Source organism: Diachasmimorpha longicaudata, chromosome 13, assembly GCF_034640455.1.
Source record: "Diachasmimorpha longicaudata isolate KC_UGA_2023 chromosome 13, iyDiaLong2, whole genome shotgun sequence".
NCBI lineage: Eukaryota > Metazoa > Arthropoda > Insecta > Hymenoptera > Braconidae > Diachasmimorpha > Diachasmimorpha longicaudata.
In genome coordinates, this window is record NC_087237.1 from 2,976,169 (window position 1) to 2,995,804 (window position 19,636).

General features: G+C 41.9%; 3 protein-coding genes across 3 annotated transcripts; 2 read left to right on the forward strand and 1 right to left on the reverse strand.

The window, feature by feature from the left end:
- The first annotated feature begins 5 nt into the window (after window positions 1-5).
- On the forward strand, window positions 6-2,137 carry LOC135168391 (phospholipase A1-like). Its single transcript, XM_064132514.1, has 6 exons — window positions 6-417; window positions 852-955; window positions 1,043-1,329; window positions 1,388-1,471; window positions 1,562-1,810; window positions 1,920-2,137. Exons 1-6 carry the CDS (start codon window positions 7-9, stop codon window positions 1,994-1,996), a joined length of 1,212 nt encoding a protein of 403 aa, XP_063988584.1. The 5' UTR covers window position 6; the 3' UTR covers window positions 1,997-2,137.
- Window positions 2,138-2,187: 50 nt separating this feature from the next.
- LOC135168387 (phospholipase A1 4-like) lies at window positions 2,188-5,029 on the forward strand. The gene is made up of 7 exons (XM_064132509.1): window positions 2,188-2,509; window positions 2,702-2,907; window positions 3,079-3,182; window positions 3,262-3,560; window positions 3,688-3,765; window positions 3,937-4,221; window positions 4,301-5,029. Exons 1-7 carry the CDS (start codon window positions 2,227-2,229, stop codon window positions 4,378-4,380), a joined length of 1,335 nt encoding a protein of 444 aa, XP_063988579.1. The 5' UTR covers window positions 2,188-2,226; the 3' UTR covers window positions 4,381-5,029.
- On the reverse strand, window positions 5,017-17,659 carry Nost (Nostrin). Its single transcript, XM_064132493.1, has 6 exons — window positions 17,021-17,659; window positions 13,962-16,420; window positions 8,125-8,213; window positions 7,951-8,030; window positions 7,507-7,631; window positions 5,017-7,049 (listed from the first exon to the last, which is right to left on the reverse strand). Exons 2-6 carry the CDS (start codon window positions 15,393-15,395, stop codon window positions 5,688-5,690), a joined length of 3,090 nt encoding a protein of 1,029 aa, XP_063988563.1. The 5' UTR covers window positions 15,396-16,420; window positions 17,021-17,659; the 3' UTR covers window positions 5,017-5,687.
- Window positions 17,660-19,636: the final 1,977 nt, after the last annotated feature.

Here is a 19,636-nt window from a genome sequence, read left to right on the forward strand (position 1 = left end):
TCCGAAATGCTAAAACTCGTGATCATTTTCGCGGTTCTGTTCACGCTGTCGGTGATAACAGACTGCAGGACCGTCCAGCATGACGGGGACCCTGTGCAGGAGGTCCTCCTTTCGGAGGACGCAACTCAGGGAAAGGAGGACGACGTGAAGTGCTTTGGCATTGGCAGTCTTGTCGCTAAAATTTTGCACTGGTTCTTCCACGACAAACCTGAACCTGCGGGGGACGAACGAGTAAAGTTTCTGGTGCACTCTCGAACGTCAGAGGTTCCCTATCGATTGTACGCCGAGGACGATCAGTTTGAAATAGCTCTGTCCAGTTTTCAGCCTGAAAAGGACACTGTCTTCATTGTTCATGGATTTTGGGCCGGCGGAGAGGTGAACTGGGTCGAGGAGATGGCGGATGCATATCTTGCGTTTGTATGTTTCAAGATTATTTTAATTCCTATGTTAATTTATCACTAATTAATCAATTGTTCGGACTTGACCTATTTCTTCTCATTACACTGACGATTAATTTAAGGAGCGCTGTGATGTCAGTATTGATGTAATTCGTGACCGAATATTTCTCCGCTAAAAATACTGTTAAAAATCACTAATGATTTTAGGTCACATTATGCATAGTCCCATGATAAGAGAGATAATGAGATAAAATTCATCCTCTTCATCAATTTTTTTTCTCTTTATTAACCATATAAGAACCTCGAGTTAGACACCGAAATTCGTCTCTTTTTTTCTCGCACTCTTATCTTCGATAAATTAGATTATAGCGGGGAATTATAAATCTTGCCAATCAAGCTCACATAGCTGATAAGTACATCAAAGGACCTGAAAAACTTTATTATTCTTCACAGAAAGATGTAAACGTCATTGCTGTTGATTGGAGTCGATACTCGAATATTTTGAATTACTACAAAGCTGTTGTTAACGCTAAGAACGCGGCCCGCGCAATTGTGAAGTTCGTATGAATTTTCATAATGCAATAAAAAATCGCATTAATTATAGGAAAATATTTTCCCTATGCATTTTCTTTTATCTTATTCAGATTTCTCCAGTTAACGGTGGCTTCCTACCCCAGGACCGACAATTGGGGGGAAATTCACCTGATAGGACACAGTCTGGGGGCTCATGTCAGTGGTATGGCTGCTGCCGGTTTCAAAGACATCGTCAGCAGATGGAAAATCGGGAGGATCACTGGCTTGGACCCGGCACAACCTTGCTTCGCGGCCAGTGGCTTGTCATTGAGAAAGACAGATGCACCGTTTGTTGATATCATCCACACGAATGGAATATTACTAGCAGGCATGGGCCTCGGACTCAGAAATCCAATAGGTATAGTTAATGAATCATTTGTCTGTTCACAGTTGCCTATCATTTGTCTGTTAACCAGGTCATGTGGATTTCTATGCTAACGGCGGACAGCGTCAGCCGGGATGCTGGAGGGAAAGATCGAAATGGGAAATAGCTAGTGCAGGTATTATCATTGAATGAAATAAGCCATTGGATAAAAATCCACAGATTTTCTATTAAAGACTAATAATTTTCTAATAAATTGTTACTCCAGAAATCATGGAAGCAGTTTGCAGTCACAAACGCTCCTACCACTACTTCACCGAGTCCCTGAATCTCGCAGCGAAAAATATGAGTAATAAATTCTGGGGGCACAGGTGGGATCAGTCGCCGATGACTGCGTCACCACTTGTTGGAAAGGACTGCAGTGGTGACGACTGCGCGGAAATGGGAATAAATGCTGATAAATATGATCGTAATGGCACATTTTTCGTGTCCACGGGGAATAATATTCCCTATTGTGGTGAGTTCCTTCAATTCTCGATAGTATTGTCGTACTGATTCATATTTCATCCCTGTGATAGCGGTATCTTGGGGATGCAAAAGTGATTTTATGCTTTTCTCTTCTTCAGTTGTCCCTGCCTCAGATCGACTCGACATTCTGGATCAATTGAGGATGGATGAGAAAGAAACGCTGGAAGCATCATGACATAATGCCCCATAATGTGTGAAGAATTTGAATGTGCATAACTTTTAAGTCACGAAATATAAAACTATATTTTAATGGGACGTTTTATGTTCCATTTTTTATTCCTCAAAATACCGCATCCCCTTCCTAGGAGGATCATAAATAGCGATATTACGTTCGCGTTGAAAGTCATATAAGTCCAGCTACATTTTCGAAAAAAAATCTTTTTTCTCGCCAAAAGTATAACTGTGATGGACAAGTGGTTTCTATTTACGTTGGTGTTGGCCTTGTTCCTCAGCATCGTTGGTACGAAGGAAATCTCCGACATGGATTGGGACTTATACTTCGCGGAAGGAAATGCATCGCATTTTGAGAAGCATTCGCGGATTCGAAGGTACAAAGGGGACGACCTTGAGTGCCCGAATACCAGTATTATGACGTTCGTTGCAAAAATCATGCAGCGTCCCATAGACATTTGGCGATCGTTGACAGTGGCCGGGATAGCGTACGATTATTTTATGTCTAAGGAGCGGGGTAAATCCACTGAAATCTAATAAATCAATAATAATTAATTCTTGAATTCGTGGAGACTTTTGCGCATTGTTAATAGCTCAATTAACGTGCGTAAATTTCACCTCACGATTACATTAAAGTTCCTTAATTTTATCAGGAAATTTTTCTCCATATAATATACCAAATAGTTTACGATTTACTTTTTCCACGAAGGTGGCTCCGTTAGTTTAATCCTATACACGGGTACTTCAAGAAAACCGAGGAAGGTCGTGATTGCGGAAAATCACAAAGTTAGCGTTGAGGCACTGATGGGGGGGGGCTTCGGTCCGAATCGAAAAACTGTGTTTATCGCACATGGATTCCTTGGAACCGGCAACAATCAGTGGATGGAAGATATGGCCTATGCTTATTTAGACTATGTGAGGATTTAATTATTCATTAATATTTCAATCCAGCTGCATCAATGAAATCAACATTTCGTCACATTTTTTTTTCGAAATGAAAAATTTTTCGACTCCAAAAATTCCGTCGAGATTACCCACTATTTAATTTTCAACCATTCAGAATTCTTTTTTCATTTGTTATATAAGGAAAACGTCAATGTCGTCGCCATCGCCTGGGGTGTCCTCGCGCTGGGTCCTGGTTACATCCAAGCTGCTAAAAATACCATAATAGCAGCCAATCAAACCATTGAGTAAATAATATTTGTAATAAGCCCTAGAATTGGCCCAAACAAGTAGAATATCATTAATTTTAATTTTCATTGGTTCTAGACTAGCAAAGCAAATTTTCACTAGTTACCAGACGAACACCAAATGGGGACCAATCCACTTGATTGGGTTCAGCCTGGGTGCCCACGTTGTCGGAATGATAGGAGATATGTTTAAGAATTCGAGCAACTATCCTATCACCCAGTGGAAGGTCGAGAGAATCACAGGCCTTGACCCGGCCCACCCTTGCTTCACTGACACCAAATTTAAACTCGACAAGAACGACGCACCGTTCGTTGATATTATCCACACCAATGGAAATCGAGCATTCGGAGCGACTTTTGGAATGCTGAAACCCGTTGGTATGAGCTCTTCCTCAATGACATTGAGATTGTTGAGCCGAGGGTGGCTCGACGCAGGCCAACACTGGGCTACTCGTCCTAAAAAGTTACTTTTCCGCACGGCATGTAAAATCATTTTCTTTCACAGGTCATGTTGATTTCTATGTCAACGGAGGAGAAGTTCAACCTGGTTGCAGCGTATCCAGTGTAATCAATTTTTTTATCAGTTAGTATCTCGGTAAAACTGTACAATGTCTAACTCTCTCAAGATTATTCCTGAAGATGTCATCCACATCCCAATTTTCCCGAGACAATTCGTCTCCCAAATTTTTCCAGAAATTTTACTGCCGAATCAAAACTTTTCATCGCTGTTATGGCATTGTCCCACGAAATACAGATCTCCTAGCTTCATGGACCATGGATCTAGTGGTAAACTTCGCAGTATCCGTATGCAGCCATGAGACCGCTCCCAAGTACTTCATCGAGTCCCTGAAAGTCGCCGGTACTAGAAACGGTTCATTCTTGACAGGGATATCATGGCAGTATGACATGTGCCGCGCGATGTATTATACGTACACCAAGAAGTGCGATGATGATTTATGCCAGCCAATGGGAATTGCAGCCCAAAAGCAGCCGGGTGGTGACTTTTTTGTCCCCACTGCCCGAGATCCTCCATATTACGGTAAATATCGATGTCAATGTATTTGCAATTTTTTCATGAGTTCAGCGAAAATTCTATTCTCGATTATTTTATTTTACAGATATGGGAGACGATGATCTGGAGGCGCTTTCCGAGGAACTGGAGCGCCTGGATAACGAGGGGAAACCTAGCACTATGTGAGTGCAGCATCAATATCGAAATAATAAGGATTGCACATTTTTTCCTCTTTCAATTTTTACCTCTGGACGGGATTTCACGTTGACCGTGCGGAAAATTCCAATTTTCATTCGATACAGTGAGCAGCTGGTTTTCCGCACTCGTCACAAAAAGTTCGATTTTTTACTAATTTCATTGGTGCGTCTAATTTATTCCGCAGTTCACTCTTTGCTTTATTTCCTTCCGCGATATATGGTATCTTACGTGGATTCCAACGTTGTTCAACAATAATCTTGAAGGTGACTTGTTCGTTTTATCACTTCGTTACTGAGTTTCCACGTGCGGTATCGCAGAGCATAAAAATATTTTTTTGTGAAATGGAAAAAAAATATTGCTCCGAAATTCTAATAAAAAATGAAGGTCCGTCATCGTCGATTTATTCTACAGCCACTGATATGTAATCCTGAAAATGATAAAAGAAAAAGAATGTCGACATGAGTTTGACTCATGTAATACATAGGAAAGGTAAATGAATAGAAGCAATAAAATACAATAATAAAAATTTGAAGAGGATATACATAAGTCCAAATAATTCTAATCAATCGATTGTGTTCTCAGCGTTCTTGAGTCCTTAATCGTGCAAAAATAAAAACGCCTTACTGAAATATACAAATGTATTTGCGACTGTTATTTATGACACTACACATATAACAAAATTTCATTTCTATGTACAATTCACAACTTCTATTAACGAACATAATTCTTATGTACAGCATGCAACATTTGGTAAAACTTTCTCGTGAATAATAATATCGTAAAATACAGTTCTCATTAGTTAGTTTGAAATTTTGACTGATTCTTGAGCTGACAAGTCCCCAATTCCTCAGAGCACTGAAGACACTCAGACGCCCATCGACTACCCCTAAACCTCCCTCGTCAGACAAACAATACCCTGTTTGTTCTAATAAGTACCAACACGATTAAAAATGCCGTGCGAAGGATTCTTCATGTCGATATAAAGGCGGATCGAACTGAAGCATCGAACTCTCTTCTATTTCTCCCACTAAAAAATTACGTCACAAGCATCCACACCCCAAAAAACACGATCTTGAAGAGCATCTCCACACTTGTCTCTTGCACAGGCACCTGATAGCCATCCGACAGCTTCCTACGAGCACTCATCCAAGTCCCCTGGACAGCTCGCTTCCCTGTTCGAAGGCTGAGGCAATAGACTGCTGATGATCGCTTTTAAGTCGTTTCCCGACGAAAAAATTGGATGGAACAATTTCTGCAGTCGTTCCCAAATAAATCCTTACGCATCTGCCTCCCTGCTAACGCAGGACTTGCACATAGGTAGCTGGAAAGATGCCCGTTCTGCCCCCGCACTCGCCAATCCACCAGCCATCTGCCTGTTTTTGATGAATTGTGATGACATCACCAGGACTGAGGCTCAATTCATCATTAAGATTCGCCGAGTACTGGTACAACGCCCGGCACTGCTCTCCCCCCATCTTCTCAGGCAGATCCCCCACATCCTCCTGATTATTATTGTCCTCCGACTGGCTGCTGAACTCATCAAAATCGCTGAAATCCTCTTCATCGGGAGGATTCTCAGAGTTCCCATCGCCAGCGGTTCTGTCCACCCAGTCATTCCTCTCAACGTCGTTCTCCTTGGCGAGGTGGATGTCGATGTCATCCTCTACCTCAGCTAACTCGAAGGACTCGTTCTTGGCCCAGGTGGGGACCTTGAGGACACTCTGCTGGAGTCCCTGTTTGTCCCTGGACACGAGAATGTGCTCGGCAAGCGGATGCTTCGGCCTCTTACCTCCCTCGATCTCCGCCAGTGCTCCACCGACCTTGTACCTAGCAGCCTCGAGGTATGTGAGCATCGATCTCATGTGAATGAGCTTGTCGGTGACATTCTGAGTGCTCTCGTCAGCGGCGAATGCTGGAGTTTGGATAAAAGCTCTGTGAAGGGTCTCCAGTCCTTCCCTCCCTCGTCGCTCTCTCTCGAGGTCCTGTCTGATGAGGTGGAGCACTCTGACTAACGCCTGCTTCCGCCTCTCCCTGTTCATCGCCAGGGTGACGTGCTCTGCGTAAAAGTCGGGAAGCAGTTGGTCAACATTTGACGCCTCGTTGTTGTCCAATCGTCTGATCAAGTTCTTCAGGATGTCCACGTCCAGGGAAACATTGCAGTTCCTCACTGGTGTTGATAGACGATCTGCACTCTGTTGAAGTCTCGGCGCCAATGCCTGGAGGTGTGACAGGTAGACGTTGGCCAGATCCTTCAGGGCGCTCAGTCTCTCCTCCTCGAGGAGCTCCATCTGCTTCGCACCCTTTCGCACTGTCGACTCGTATTCAAGTCTTGCACGTTCTGCTCTCACACTCACCGTGTAGAACTCGGTGTCTGCTCTTCTTGAACCATCCTCGGCCTTTCGGCGTCGGTTCTCAAGTTTGTTGACTTCTTTCTCGGTCATGTGGTGGGTCGAGGTCTTATTGTTGTTCTGCTGGGATTGGGTTATTGATTGAATTCGAGCAAGATCTTGGAGACGCTCGTTCTCCCGTGCACATGCAAAACTCTGCTTTTTACTCTTCGCCGCAACGTTGCGCCATTCTTGCAGGGATTTCGATGCCTTGTCCACGGAACTCTCGATCACCTTCCGGGAACGACCCTGAGCCTCGGCGACGCCAACCTGGAGGGATTGTATTAAACAATAAGGAACGAGTCTCACAGGTCAATTAGCATTGTTCATAAATATAATACAGTGAAATTTGTGCGCCGTTTCAGCCTAATCGATAAAGTAATTACTGGAATATATTAAGGACTTTAAACTTCATCATACGATATTATATTATCGCATACCGAATTTTTGATTCCAGTGGAATCAAATATTGAATTTAAGATAATCATGAGGCTTTCATTGAGAGGAAATTCCTCGAGTACTTTCACTGAATAGAGAATTTCAAACGAGTATTTTTCAATTTTCGAACAATAAAAAATTTATGCTAAAGACTTGAATGTAAATTGCTAGTAAAATGTTGACTTTGCGTTATTAATCCAAATAATAAAAAAACAATTTAATCTTGGTTACGAGCGTGTGACACTAAAATTATTCAAATCACAGTAGCAACACGAAATGATTTATTTACCCTGAGGGGTTTTGCCAACTGTTCGCTGAGGGCTATGCCCCAGAGTCTGTGCGCCTCCGCTGCCGCTTCCATCTCCTCACCTACATTTCGCCACGCCTCGTTCACACCACCCGTGCTGTTTCCCCCTGAGGGTATTGAAGATAACATTACTCAATGATGTTATTTAATTGTTTTGGACGAACGGTTGATGCGAATTAATTATTCCCATTCTCACACATATACCGGTGCTTTCTATGGTAATTCGGCGAATTTCATATGCGAAATTTTTCTGGGGTAATCGGATTACAATTCATGTGGGAAGATGTCATGTCAGGATGATAATGTCTACAGTTATAAAAATGGAAAATGGCTGTTGAATGAGTGAGTGAATATTTTTGGAAATTACTAAAATAATTCAATAAAATTAAAATTAAAATAATTAAATTATTACAATAATTTTAGTACCTTGATCTTTCGCACAAGCCTTTGTTAATTTGCTGCTCAATTTGCTGAGTCCCTTGGCATAGTTGGCCTCCAGCTCGGCTCTTCGATAATAAAAATATCAATAAATTTGTAAATTAGTCTGAGCGATATTTCAAAATCTCCGTCTGTCGTAATTAATCGAAGATGAGATATTACCTCTCGTGGAGAACCGCCGCGAGCTCCTTGCAGAAGTCACCGCCCTGTTTGACGTACCTCCGGACATCCTCGAAGCCACCGGGACCAGTCTACAATGAAAAAACGTAAAATAAATATGTAAGTCCGAATGAATTCATCCAAAGCCGATGATTAATGGCTAATTCAGGCGTTAACTCGTCACCCGGAGGCTACAAGCATCTACCCCGTGAACATCATCTCTGGTGAAATGTACTGACGCGTTTGTTTGGTACGAGCGGAACGGTCAGACGAATGTAGCGGTAAATACGCTCTGCGGGGCACGTAATCCCCCGTTTCTAATGTCTTTTACCTCAGGATGGAGGAATTATTGTAATTTGTAGTGCACATGCGGTTGCCGGAGTGCCGGGCCATCGGAAATTAAACCTTTCTGCAATTTATTGCGGGAATATAAAGCTTAATTGCGGCTCATCGATGATTTTTTAAAATTGTATCATTCGAGCAACTCCACTTCCCGTTGAATATCAAGAAATATTAATATTCCTTTATAGGGAGCATTACCCGCTCCTGGCTTCGGTTCTAATGCCATTTTCTTCCAATCGTAATATTCGACTAATCAATCCATTAATTAACCAATATTAATTATTTTCTTTATATAGAAATTCACAACTGCGTTTCACATTTCCCTAAATATGGAATTCTCTCACTAACGAGTGATTCCAGCAGAAAAAGTGAGAATACATTTTTTATTGGAAATTTTCTCAGCTACAAAAAAGGTTCTATGACGTTTTCTCGTTAACCAACTCATTAGCGAGATAATTGAGAAAATCTAGCGCACCAGAAATGTCGGATTTAAAAATCACGTTTTTCAATTTCCCCTATTGAATTTAATTTCGCAATCAATCAATTAAGACGCATCCCATTGTTTAAATGCCGCTCCATTCAGCGAAAGCCTCCTCGAGGAGAAACCGCATAAGTCACTTATCTCATCACCGATAAGTTAGCGAGAGTTCATTGTGTTCTCGAGCCGTTTCATCCCGACGATTTCCGTTTTGTCCTTCAACCTCATCATCCCCTTTCATTCATCATCATGCCAATTTCACTCGGCTCTCGTACATTCCGCATATTACGCCACGTCCAATGCCCCGCTGAAGACAACAGACACACGGAGTAATGAAACAAAAATTTGGAGAGAGACGTTGGAGTCCAAGTCTTCCATAACACGAAGCCGTGCTTCCGGCTGCCTTTCACCTTGGCCATTGGAGTGTGGCCGATGAAATAATATCAGAACTCTGAATGCATTAGAAATTCTAGGGGATAGACTCGGGCATTTACCAGACAATTCAAGCGTGATATCAATTATTTAAGGGGGAGTGAGAGATTTTTTTTAAGGAAAATGCCGCACAACGATTTAACAAAAATATTTATCCAACATTTTTCGGTTTTGGTTGGGAAATACTCGTGACAGGAATTGATAAAATCGCCGCTTCATTCAGAGGAAAATTGGCTAATCAGGTCGTGATTGACTGACATCACGTCGCCAATGAAGTTGACTTTGAGTCATTACAGCATTGATTCCAAGGATTCCGGGAAGATTAAAGTAGAAGGACTTCTGCATGACGCAATAGAATTTATTACTGCTGATTTGGAATAATTTCATTAAGTCGGAATCAATAATTATGTTATGTACTTTATGAATAAAAAATACAGAAGACACATTTGTGTCTATACTCCTTTTTCTCTTGACAGTACCGCTAACGCACTCCGCCCGGTATTTGAATTCCCCGCGTCGTCTTATTTGAGAGACCCGGGTTCGATTCCCGACGGCGCCAAATTTTTATCCGTCTGATTTGTAATTCTCCCAGACTTTTTTTCCCCAACGTCAATATCAATATTGATGATAATAGACAACGGGAAAAAAATCGAATCTGATGGGAAAAAGGGCATAACCAGAGGGAGGCGATTCTTCTAACGAAAACAAATAATCAATCCATTAAAAAAATCGATCTCCATATTTGATTTGAAAGTAGTCCAAGTGTCTAGTTCCACCAGCAACCGTTACGACTCCCTATTTTCCTCATTATAAAAAAATAATGTCGCCTGTATCGCACGCGCCGCAAATAATTATTCAACTGGTACGCTAATCAGGAGTGGGAGAGTCGGTGAAAAAAATGTCTCTGACGTCTCCAGCGGAGCGTTAAGGAGATACCGGAGACTTCATGAGCCAGCGCACACCGCAGGAGCTCTACATACTGATAACATAATTTTTATCGGGCACGAGTGAAACAGGTTCCTCAACGAGTTGTTGGAGAAAAAAAAAAATCTTCAAATTGGAGACGACGACATGTTAAATGAAATCGATAGTAATCGGCCTGTTCCGGTGGAGAAGAAAAAAAGTGAAACGTGAATTATTGTTCAGGTCATTTTTATGACTTTCACGGCTTCAGCGATTCCCCCCATGACACTCATCGTGACAAATTACCTGAATTGTTCATTCAGACATTTTTATTCTTTCTTTCTACTTTCTGCGTTTGGAGTCATGCCAAGGGGTCGGGTATGATGACTGATTTTCCAATTGCATGGAGAAAATAACTTTCTTGAGTGAATAATGAATATAGCAGGGTAATTCTGGAAATTTTCAACGAGAGACTTTTTTATTTAAGTGCCGTCGTGGGAAAATGACAATTACCGGGGCCTAATAGACTAGATAAAATAATGTATATATAAACAATTAATCATTAATCGGTAAGTAAAATAAAATTCTATCATTTTCCGACAAGAAAACCCCCACAGTCTTCAGACTCATCAAGGTCTTGAGCACAACGAATCTCTGGGAATTAAGGATGATATTCCCAATTTGGCCATTATTTCCCATGGGCTCATTCATCGCCTGAGAATTCTGCATTGTGGTTGCGATAATGATCGCAAAATGCCGATTAAACTCGTCATCAACATCACGCAGAGCCCAAAGCTCATGATAATGGACTCCACGTACCAGAACACGACTGCAATCAACCATTGCCATACCAATCCAGGAAAAATTAAATAAAAATGAGTATGAACTTTCTCTGATTATCGTATCGAGCCTTACAATTTGATGAGCGAGCTCATCTGCTCGTTACTCGTGATTTCACTCCATCGTAAATCATTTTTTTTTCTCCTCGTGCCTCATTGCTACATGACCTTCGAGATAATGTTGTATCCACTTGTCGATTCAATGGTGAGGGAAAGAAACTGGATCTCGAGGTGTTGCAAGCCGGAGGGAGTGATCACCCTTGAGGCCTTTTTTGAATTTTTTGTAATTATTGCGCACTTTTATGTTTAATAATTGCAGTGTAACTTTTCGGTGGCTTTGATCAGTTTCTCGGAAAAAATTTTCAAGATTTTTTTTCACCGGAAATTTTTTAAATCTTGAAAAGCCCGTGGGAAACCTTCAGTTGGAGAATTTCAGTGGAAAGAATCTCCAGATGAGAAGATACAGCAAAAGTTACCGATTTTTGCCTCAACTTGACAATAATTTTTTTTTGTCAATTTTTCTTGTAAAGTTATTTCACAAAATTAATTATTGCAAATAGTTTCACGAAGAAAAACAAACGGAATTCGTATGAATAATAAAAACAACCTTGAGACCTTATTTTTTATTCCTCTTGTAATTACTGCGCTCTTTTATGCTTAATAATTACAGTGGAACTTTTCGGTGACTTTCATCATTCGCTCATTAAAAAATTTTAACGTTTTTTTTTTCAACCGATTTTTAAAACCACAGACACCAGTAAGAGCCCGTAACTGGGGAATTTCTTTGGAAATAATTTCAACAAGATCATTTACCAGAATTTACCATAATTTCTGTTTTTATTGAGGCCCAGATGTTCCGAAATTTCAATGGAATCGCGAAACGATAAAAATTTTCAGAATTTCTCGCGGCAAAAAAAATTGAACATTGCGTGCACTTCTCTGACGAGTTTTTTTTTGCCAGTGTCTTATAAGAGAAAATTTCCCCGTGCGTACGAAACAATAAATAAAATATTCTTTCCCCGGATAATATTCCCATCAATTCCCGGACAATTTCAATTCCCCCCCTGGACCCGCCTCGCATTGCATTAACATTTTATTAATCTTGATACTCCACAATACAATCACTATTCCCTCCGGTCAATACTCATTGACGTATCTGCGAAAAGATCTCACTGCGAATTGCCGAGTTAGCTCGACTCGTTCATGGGTACCTCCAGCCAGTGCATCAGAGGCACGAGCAGAAATAAAGACGTATTTTCACCACGCAACTTTCCCACACTTTCCATGGGCCAGGAGTGCACGATTGAGCCTCTCTGCAGCACTCGTGATCCCCTCGGTTAAATTAATAGTCAAGTAAGCATTGAACTGCCTCATTGTGCACGAAAAGTTATGACAAAAATGACAATAATTTTTCCTTCACTCTCAGCCCAGAAAAAAAATTACTAAACGATAACTACAAATATTTTTCTGGAAAGCTTTACCTCATTTCAGGGTAATTTTTTATCCATTCAACCGATTTTTATCTGTCCCATTCTCCACTTGACTTTCAGCCTAGTCTAGTGGGGGATTATTATAATAATCATGAATTTTACGAACACCTGGATACCGCGAGTATTTATTTATTGCAGTTTAATTTATTCAAGAGGTAACTTTCAATTCATAATGGAACTGGTTTAGCGATTTAATTATCGGGATTCTTTTGAAAATCCGGTAAATCAGAAAAGATATCAAATTGGAACTTTTACTCGAGCGGTTGGACCGAATGAATGCACGAGACTAGGGGAAACCGGGAAGAAATGCTCCCGACAGTTATTCTAGTTCGATGGAATAATGATGGTCGGATTTTTATGAGATGGAATTTGTGGACTTTGATTGGGAATTAGTTCTACTAAACGGGGATTTTTTTATAGTATTTAAATGTTAAAATTTTGTTATTTATATATTTTAATTTCAGTGGATATGTTGTTCACCGGTCTGTCATCACCTACATGCTGTGCCGAGGCTAACTACTTCGTCAAGAATGTAGTCGTTTAGGATTTTTTGTATTGCGTGGACTGACGTACTGAACGAAAAAAAATATCTGACTGTTTTCGTAGAGTGATGAAGGAAAATATCATCATCTCCTTCAAGTCACGGTCAATTACCACAAAATCATTTAATCCGGTAAATCAGGAGAGATATCAAATGGGAACTTCAACGCGAGTGGTTTGAACCCAATAAATGCCTGAGGAAGGCGGAAACCGGGATGAAATGACCTAGACAGTTATTCTGACTCGATAAAATAATTGATATTCTTTTTTTTAATGAGATGCGATGAAACAAACTGTAATTGCTCGCGAAGCCCTCGTTCTCTCCCCTATTTAGAGCCATTTATTAACAATAATTTCCAATACTTTTTATTAACTACCAGCAAACCCATCCAATGAACAACTGTTCTCACTATTTCCGCACGTAACCACCATTCCCCAAAGCCACAACAATGTACCAGTCGGAAACACTAAACTAAACGGCGTGACTTCACGTCTCGCGTTATTCAATTCCTCCCACGACTGACGTAACTCTATCAGTCCAATTTAAATTCATGGAAAGAGTTTAAAAATAGGCAGGAAAAAAGTGCCCCGAGGTGATCCAAAAATACGAACAAATGATCAGTCCCTTCCCTTCCACTCGGTATAACCATTTCTGCTAATAAATTAACAATACACCTCCAATTTATTTTCAAGTATATCGTCGTACTTTCGTCGCCAAGATTCCCCCGTCATAGAGCCACCATTCGATCGACATTGGACCGACTTTAAAAACTTGAAAACCCCCTCAAAAAAATCAATAGCATAAAGTAACTGTACCTCATCAGCATCGTACTGATGCAGTAGATGAGTAGAAGCCATAAATCCCCTGATTGATCCCAGCATTCTCCTCTTAATAACCCCACCTTTCCCAGCGTTCCTGATCTCCTTCTCACCATTCACTTCCCCCTCCCCCACATCGCACAATTTATCAAGACTAAACGAAACCGGCGTGAGTTTCATCCTCCCCCCAGCAACATTTTCAGCACTAGTTGAAGTTGTCGTCTTCCGTAGTCCTTCACTCACACCACACGTCTCCCCAACTTTCTCATCAGCTTGACATTCCAGACGTGTCACCAAGTCGTAAGACTTGACTTCCGTCTCCCCTATCTCCTCGACATTCACCTCCTCGGAGACAGAGGACAATCCGCTCTCATCAATAACGCTAATTGGTCCCAGCTCCCTGGTACGAGCCTCCACCAAATCATAGGATCCACGAGACCTGGATGCCTCAGCATCATGCCTGAGTGCACCAACAGCCTGCATCTTGGCGTGCCTGTGCACAACTTCCCCGATCTTGAGCTTCTCCTCCCTCAGCCAACTTCTCATTCTACCCCATGCCCTCCCCAGGGTCCGGTGCCTGGTCTTCCTCCCCCTCTCCCGGCTGCCGCAGTTCTCCTCGGGATCAGAGTAAGAGCCCTCCAGCTCAGGTCTCCTGGAATCCTCCTGCAGAGTCAGGGAAATGGAATTCTTCGGAGTGGCTTCCAGCTGCCTGGACTCCGGCACGTCGTACAGCCCTTCGATCTCCACCTTCTGCTGCTCCCTGATCTCCTCGTGACAGGTGACAATCAGACGATTCGATTTGGGAAAGTCATACAACTCGATAGTCGATTTGCGATCGGCATCAGAGATCTCTCCGTTCTCCGAAGTCAGCTCGCCGACACCAGGGACACGACTGCTTTTCGGAAAGTCATAGAGCTGAAGGTCCTTCTCACCACTGTCCCCCTCAGGTAAGCCGTCCTTTCCCTCTCCCTGAAGAAAGCTGAAGCTTATCACAGGTACTCCATCCTCCACGCATGTCATAGCAGCGATCTCCACACTTGTACTGTGTCTTCTCCTACGTTTCACGTCTTTGATAGCTTCATCGTCGGCTGTCGGCTCACGACTGATGGAGCTAGTCAGTGGGCCACTGGTGAGTTTCCTCGAAAGACCTCTTTCACTGCTCAAGGACGCGTTATTTTCGTACAACACTTCAGATGCTATCGCATCGCACGAGTCTTCCACGTGCTCCGATTGACTTGGACATGTCAGACCGACTAGAAATTTAAATCTAGCTGAGTCCATCGACAACTTGGCATCCAACTCGTTAGGCTCTTCTTGGAAATCAACAGATCCAATCTCCGGATTGTCCATTGACTTCTGTTCACCGTTATCGCCAGGACTGATTGCACTCGTGCATCGCGGTGAGCTCCACTTCTGCCTGACCTCGTTCATCCTGAGGGCTCTATTATTTGAGGTTTTGGGATGGCAGCAGTCACGACTCTTCGTCTTGTCGAGTTTAATATTTTATTCATCGGAATTCAGATTGCGTTTTCAAGCAGATGTCACTCGGTTACCTCCCGAGGTCCCATCTGGTAAGGTGTCATAGTCATTGGTACTGATGGACATTGACAGGAGATTGGAGTTCAATATCTATCTGAAATTTGGTGGCAATTTTCTGCTGCAGTTTTTTGCTGCAGTCAATAAGTCCCAGATCTTGGGACTACTGAGGTCGCGACGTTGTCTTCGACTTCGATCCTGACTAATCGCTCTGACAGTCTAATTCCAATCTGTCTCAGTCGAAGACACCTTCATTAAAAGACTAAAGTTTAATTCAACAAAACTTAGAGTTCAATTCCGAGTTTTCGCAGGATTTCCTCATCCAATATCTGGACTTTTGAGGTAATAAAATTCAAAGGGAATTTCGATACCAACTAGTCACCTTCCACACTTTACTATTTCATCTATTGAACCCAAGGACACGCTTATACCACTCAGACTCTGATTCTGATTGTTTTTGCAGGGTTTCCTCGGCCGTCCGACCCCGTATTCTAATTATGATTGGCACTCGTTGGATTACGTGAGCTACTTCACTAACACTTATTTTAATCGTAAAAACATTGAATTGAATTTCGTTTAACAAACTCCCGTAGAACCACGGTAATAACGTCTACTGTACGATCTTGAACCCACGTAGCTCTAATTATAACTGCACCTGGTACTATGTGACTCGGGGTTTATTCAAGTTCCATGGAATGTAGGTTCAATGTACCAATCCAACTTGCGGTTCACTACTGATCCCGTACATTTCCCGTCTACGGGAGGAATTAAAATCCATTCGCAGAATGCAAATTCACTTTTCACTCGGGATTTTTACGAAATTATAGTTCACTAGTTTTGCGCATTACAACTTTCATTCTGGTGACGCGATCACAAATTGTTTTTTCATGGCAATCGGTGGACGTAATTATCACGTGAGGCTAAAGCGTGGTGACAGTGATAAATGAAAACGCGACATCTCCGTTCAGGTCCCCCCCCCCTGTCCTCTCCCGCCCCTGATAGCTTTGCCGAGGTGTCAACAGGGATTTGTGTACCTCGAAGATAACGAATCATCGACAATTCGAATGTTACTTCGATTTCGGGGGAAATCCTCGAGGTCACGGTAATATTAGGCAATCGGAATACTTCCGGAACTGTCAAAATATTTTTCGGGGTTTATCTTTGTTCATTAGAATCATTTATTTCAATATAAAATCGTAGAATATTTCCATAGGATAACGTAGTTGAAATTTCAGTTGAATCTAAAATTTTATAATGAAATCCCCCCGAATCCCAATGAAACGTTACATTCCTGAATCCCACGAATGCACCTGACCAACCCATTTGCCCCTGAAATTTGAAAATATTTCCATAGCCTCTGGATTAAAAATATAATTAACATTTCATGATGCATTTCCCCCGAACCCGATGAAACCCTCGATTCCCGAATCCCGCGAATGCACCTGATGAAATCCACCGTTGGAACGTGACATTTGAAAATATTTCGATATCACCATGACCTTCGAAACCCATTAAAATACCTCAAAACATCAAAAATCACTGATATTTCCCATTGCACAATTTTTCCGTGTGCGTCGACTGATTACATCCGTATTACGTTGCGTGTATTACACAACACTCGTACTGAGAGAAAAATATCGAGTCTCCTTGGGAAAATGGCGATGCCATTTCAGTAATAATGCACCAGAACTGATCACCCAGAGAGTCAATTTAACTCGCGCAATGCCGCTACATCCTTTTATGCACTTAACTTGTAAATTTGAATTACGTGATGATCAGATACATGATCGAGGCGTGGTCAATTACGAAATCACCCGGGTGATGTATCGCCACCGATCTTTGACACTTTCATTCACTCTTCCATCGCTTCCCACGTTCACAAATCAAACCATTTGACCCATTAACTAATTGTTTAATTGGATTAATCAATGGTTTCACTGTCTCATTGCATTTGCCCTCAACACAATGACACGAAAAATATTTTTGAACTCCGTAATGACGCGAGTATTATTTTCCAATCGATTTATCGCCGATTTTTCAATCGACTCGGTGAGCGGAATATTTTTTTTTGTCCTTGAAAAACTCCAAATATTCGGCGCTCGCGATTAAATTATTGGAACGGGGATTTTCGCGATGGGATAAGATCTGGTGATGACAACTGAATGAAGAGATGACCCGTGTACAACTGCACCGGGGGAAGAGTTGAACGAGTTGCGCGACCGAGTGAACATGGGGACCGGCTGTGGAAGCCGTCTGGTTGGACGCTTCGAACGCGGATGCTTGACAATAAGAGGCACTGGATTGGAGTGTTGGGGCAACTCTGGCATGCGTTGTGTGACACACGTGATGTTTAAAGTCTGCCCAAATAATGCACTTGTGGTATTTCGGGGCGATAGCGACGTGGTCTAGGCGGGGGGCATGTGGTGGGGTATATTTAGGTGAGGGAATGAGTTTCAATGATGATTTCGATACCATCGAAACGATTTAAATATTCTGGGAGAATTGAAATTTACGACAAAAAAAATCCCCGCAACCGGTGTCGAACCCGATTCCCCAGGTACGCGTCGGATATTTTTAACCGGCTGACCAAGGAAGCCAGGAAACCGAGAAATTGACCGTCAGAATGACCGCACCGTGTAGACTCCTTTAGTCATTGAATAATTGTGGGAGTGACTGTCCCATCGCGGAATAAAATACTTAACTCGCTTTTGCTGCGACTGAAAAATGTTGTCTCCCGACGATTACAAAATTTCCGCAGTAAAATGTAATTTTTCACATAATTCCAATTTTAACAAAGCGTTATTCTCCACTGGACGATCAATTGTATTTCCGTTACGTGCGATAAAATGATTTTTTATCCGTGGAGAATGAGTAATTGCACTGTTATTTCGTTGAACAATCATTAATTACAATGGCAATTGCCCGAGGAAACAGCATTCACCCGTTAAATAACATTCCAAAGAGTGAACTTTTTTTTTTTCTCCACTGAGTAAAATGTCATCGGGGGACTAATTATCGGCTTATTCACCGCGTTAATTGTCTTGTTCGCAAAAAGAAATGAAGTGGGGCAGAAGGAGCATTTATAGGCAATTTTCACCATTCCCGGGGACCAATCATGTGGCTTTTAATTACACGTTGGAAAATGTAGCCACTAGTGATGATTATTTCGAAAGCGAGACTCTGTTTGTCCGTTTGTCGTCAAACTTGGTGGTGATATGGAGAAGAAATCAGGTGCATATGGAGAAACGCACGAGATGGCTTTGAAACGAAGTAGATTTCACGTAATTATGTGACGTTAAACCCAGGCCGGTGACTCTAAAAGGAAAATTTCACTGAATTTATCAATTATTAAATTGATAAATTATATCACGAGCTTTCCCACAACAAAAACTCCTTCCCATTTGTTTGGAGACATTTTTTTCCGATATCGTCTCAATCGAATCAAAGCAAATTGCTCTATTTCCTATCGAGACCAATCCCCACTTTACGACTTGATAATTCGACATCTGACACGTCCATAAACCAAGCCCACACCTCCCCCCAATCCCCATTCCATGCGAATCAAGTGCATTCATCCAAAATGACGCATTACAATCGAGTCGCATTTTTTTTTTGTTATTGCAAAGTCATAAAAACCCTCCCTGACTGTTTTTACAATTTTATATAATAAAACACGCTCCACACGAAGCCCCGCCGGGGGGGAATTTATCGTTGCTCTCCATCGATATATCCCCGCATTCAGTGCTTTCCCAAAGAGGAATCAAAGGATTGAAGTCGTTATTAACTTCGGTTCATTGAGCACAAGTAAAGGTACTGCACAGTTCGCGTCTCTGGCGTGGAGTGATAAATACAGCGCCTCGGATAATGTTTACCCTGGTCTACGTGAAAGGAATGGGATGGCTCTCTCTAGGATCAACGGTGATTCCCTTCTCGGGATTAATGTGAGTGACTCTTGGTGCAACAATTAACGAGATTAGATCCATTCCAGGGGGTGGCAGGTGGGCGAAAGGGGAGGAGGTATTTTTTTTTCATTGTCAGGTGCAATTGGCCAGAAAGATAATTCGTGACGATCGCTCTATTTTTTACGAGCACTTCCACCGCTATTTTCTCTTATTAAATGAATCGAAATTGTTGCA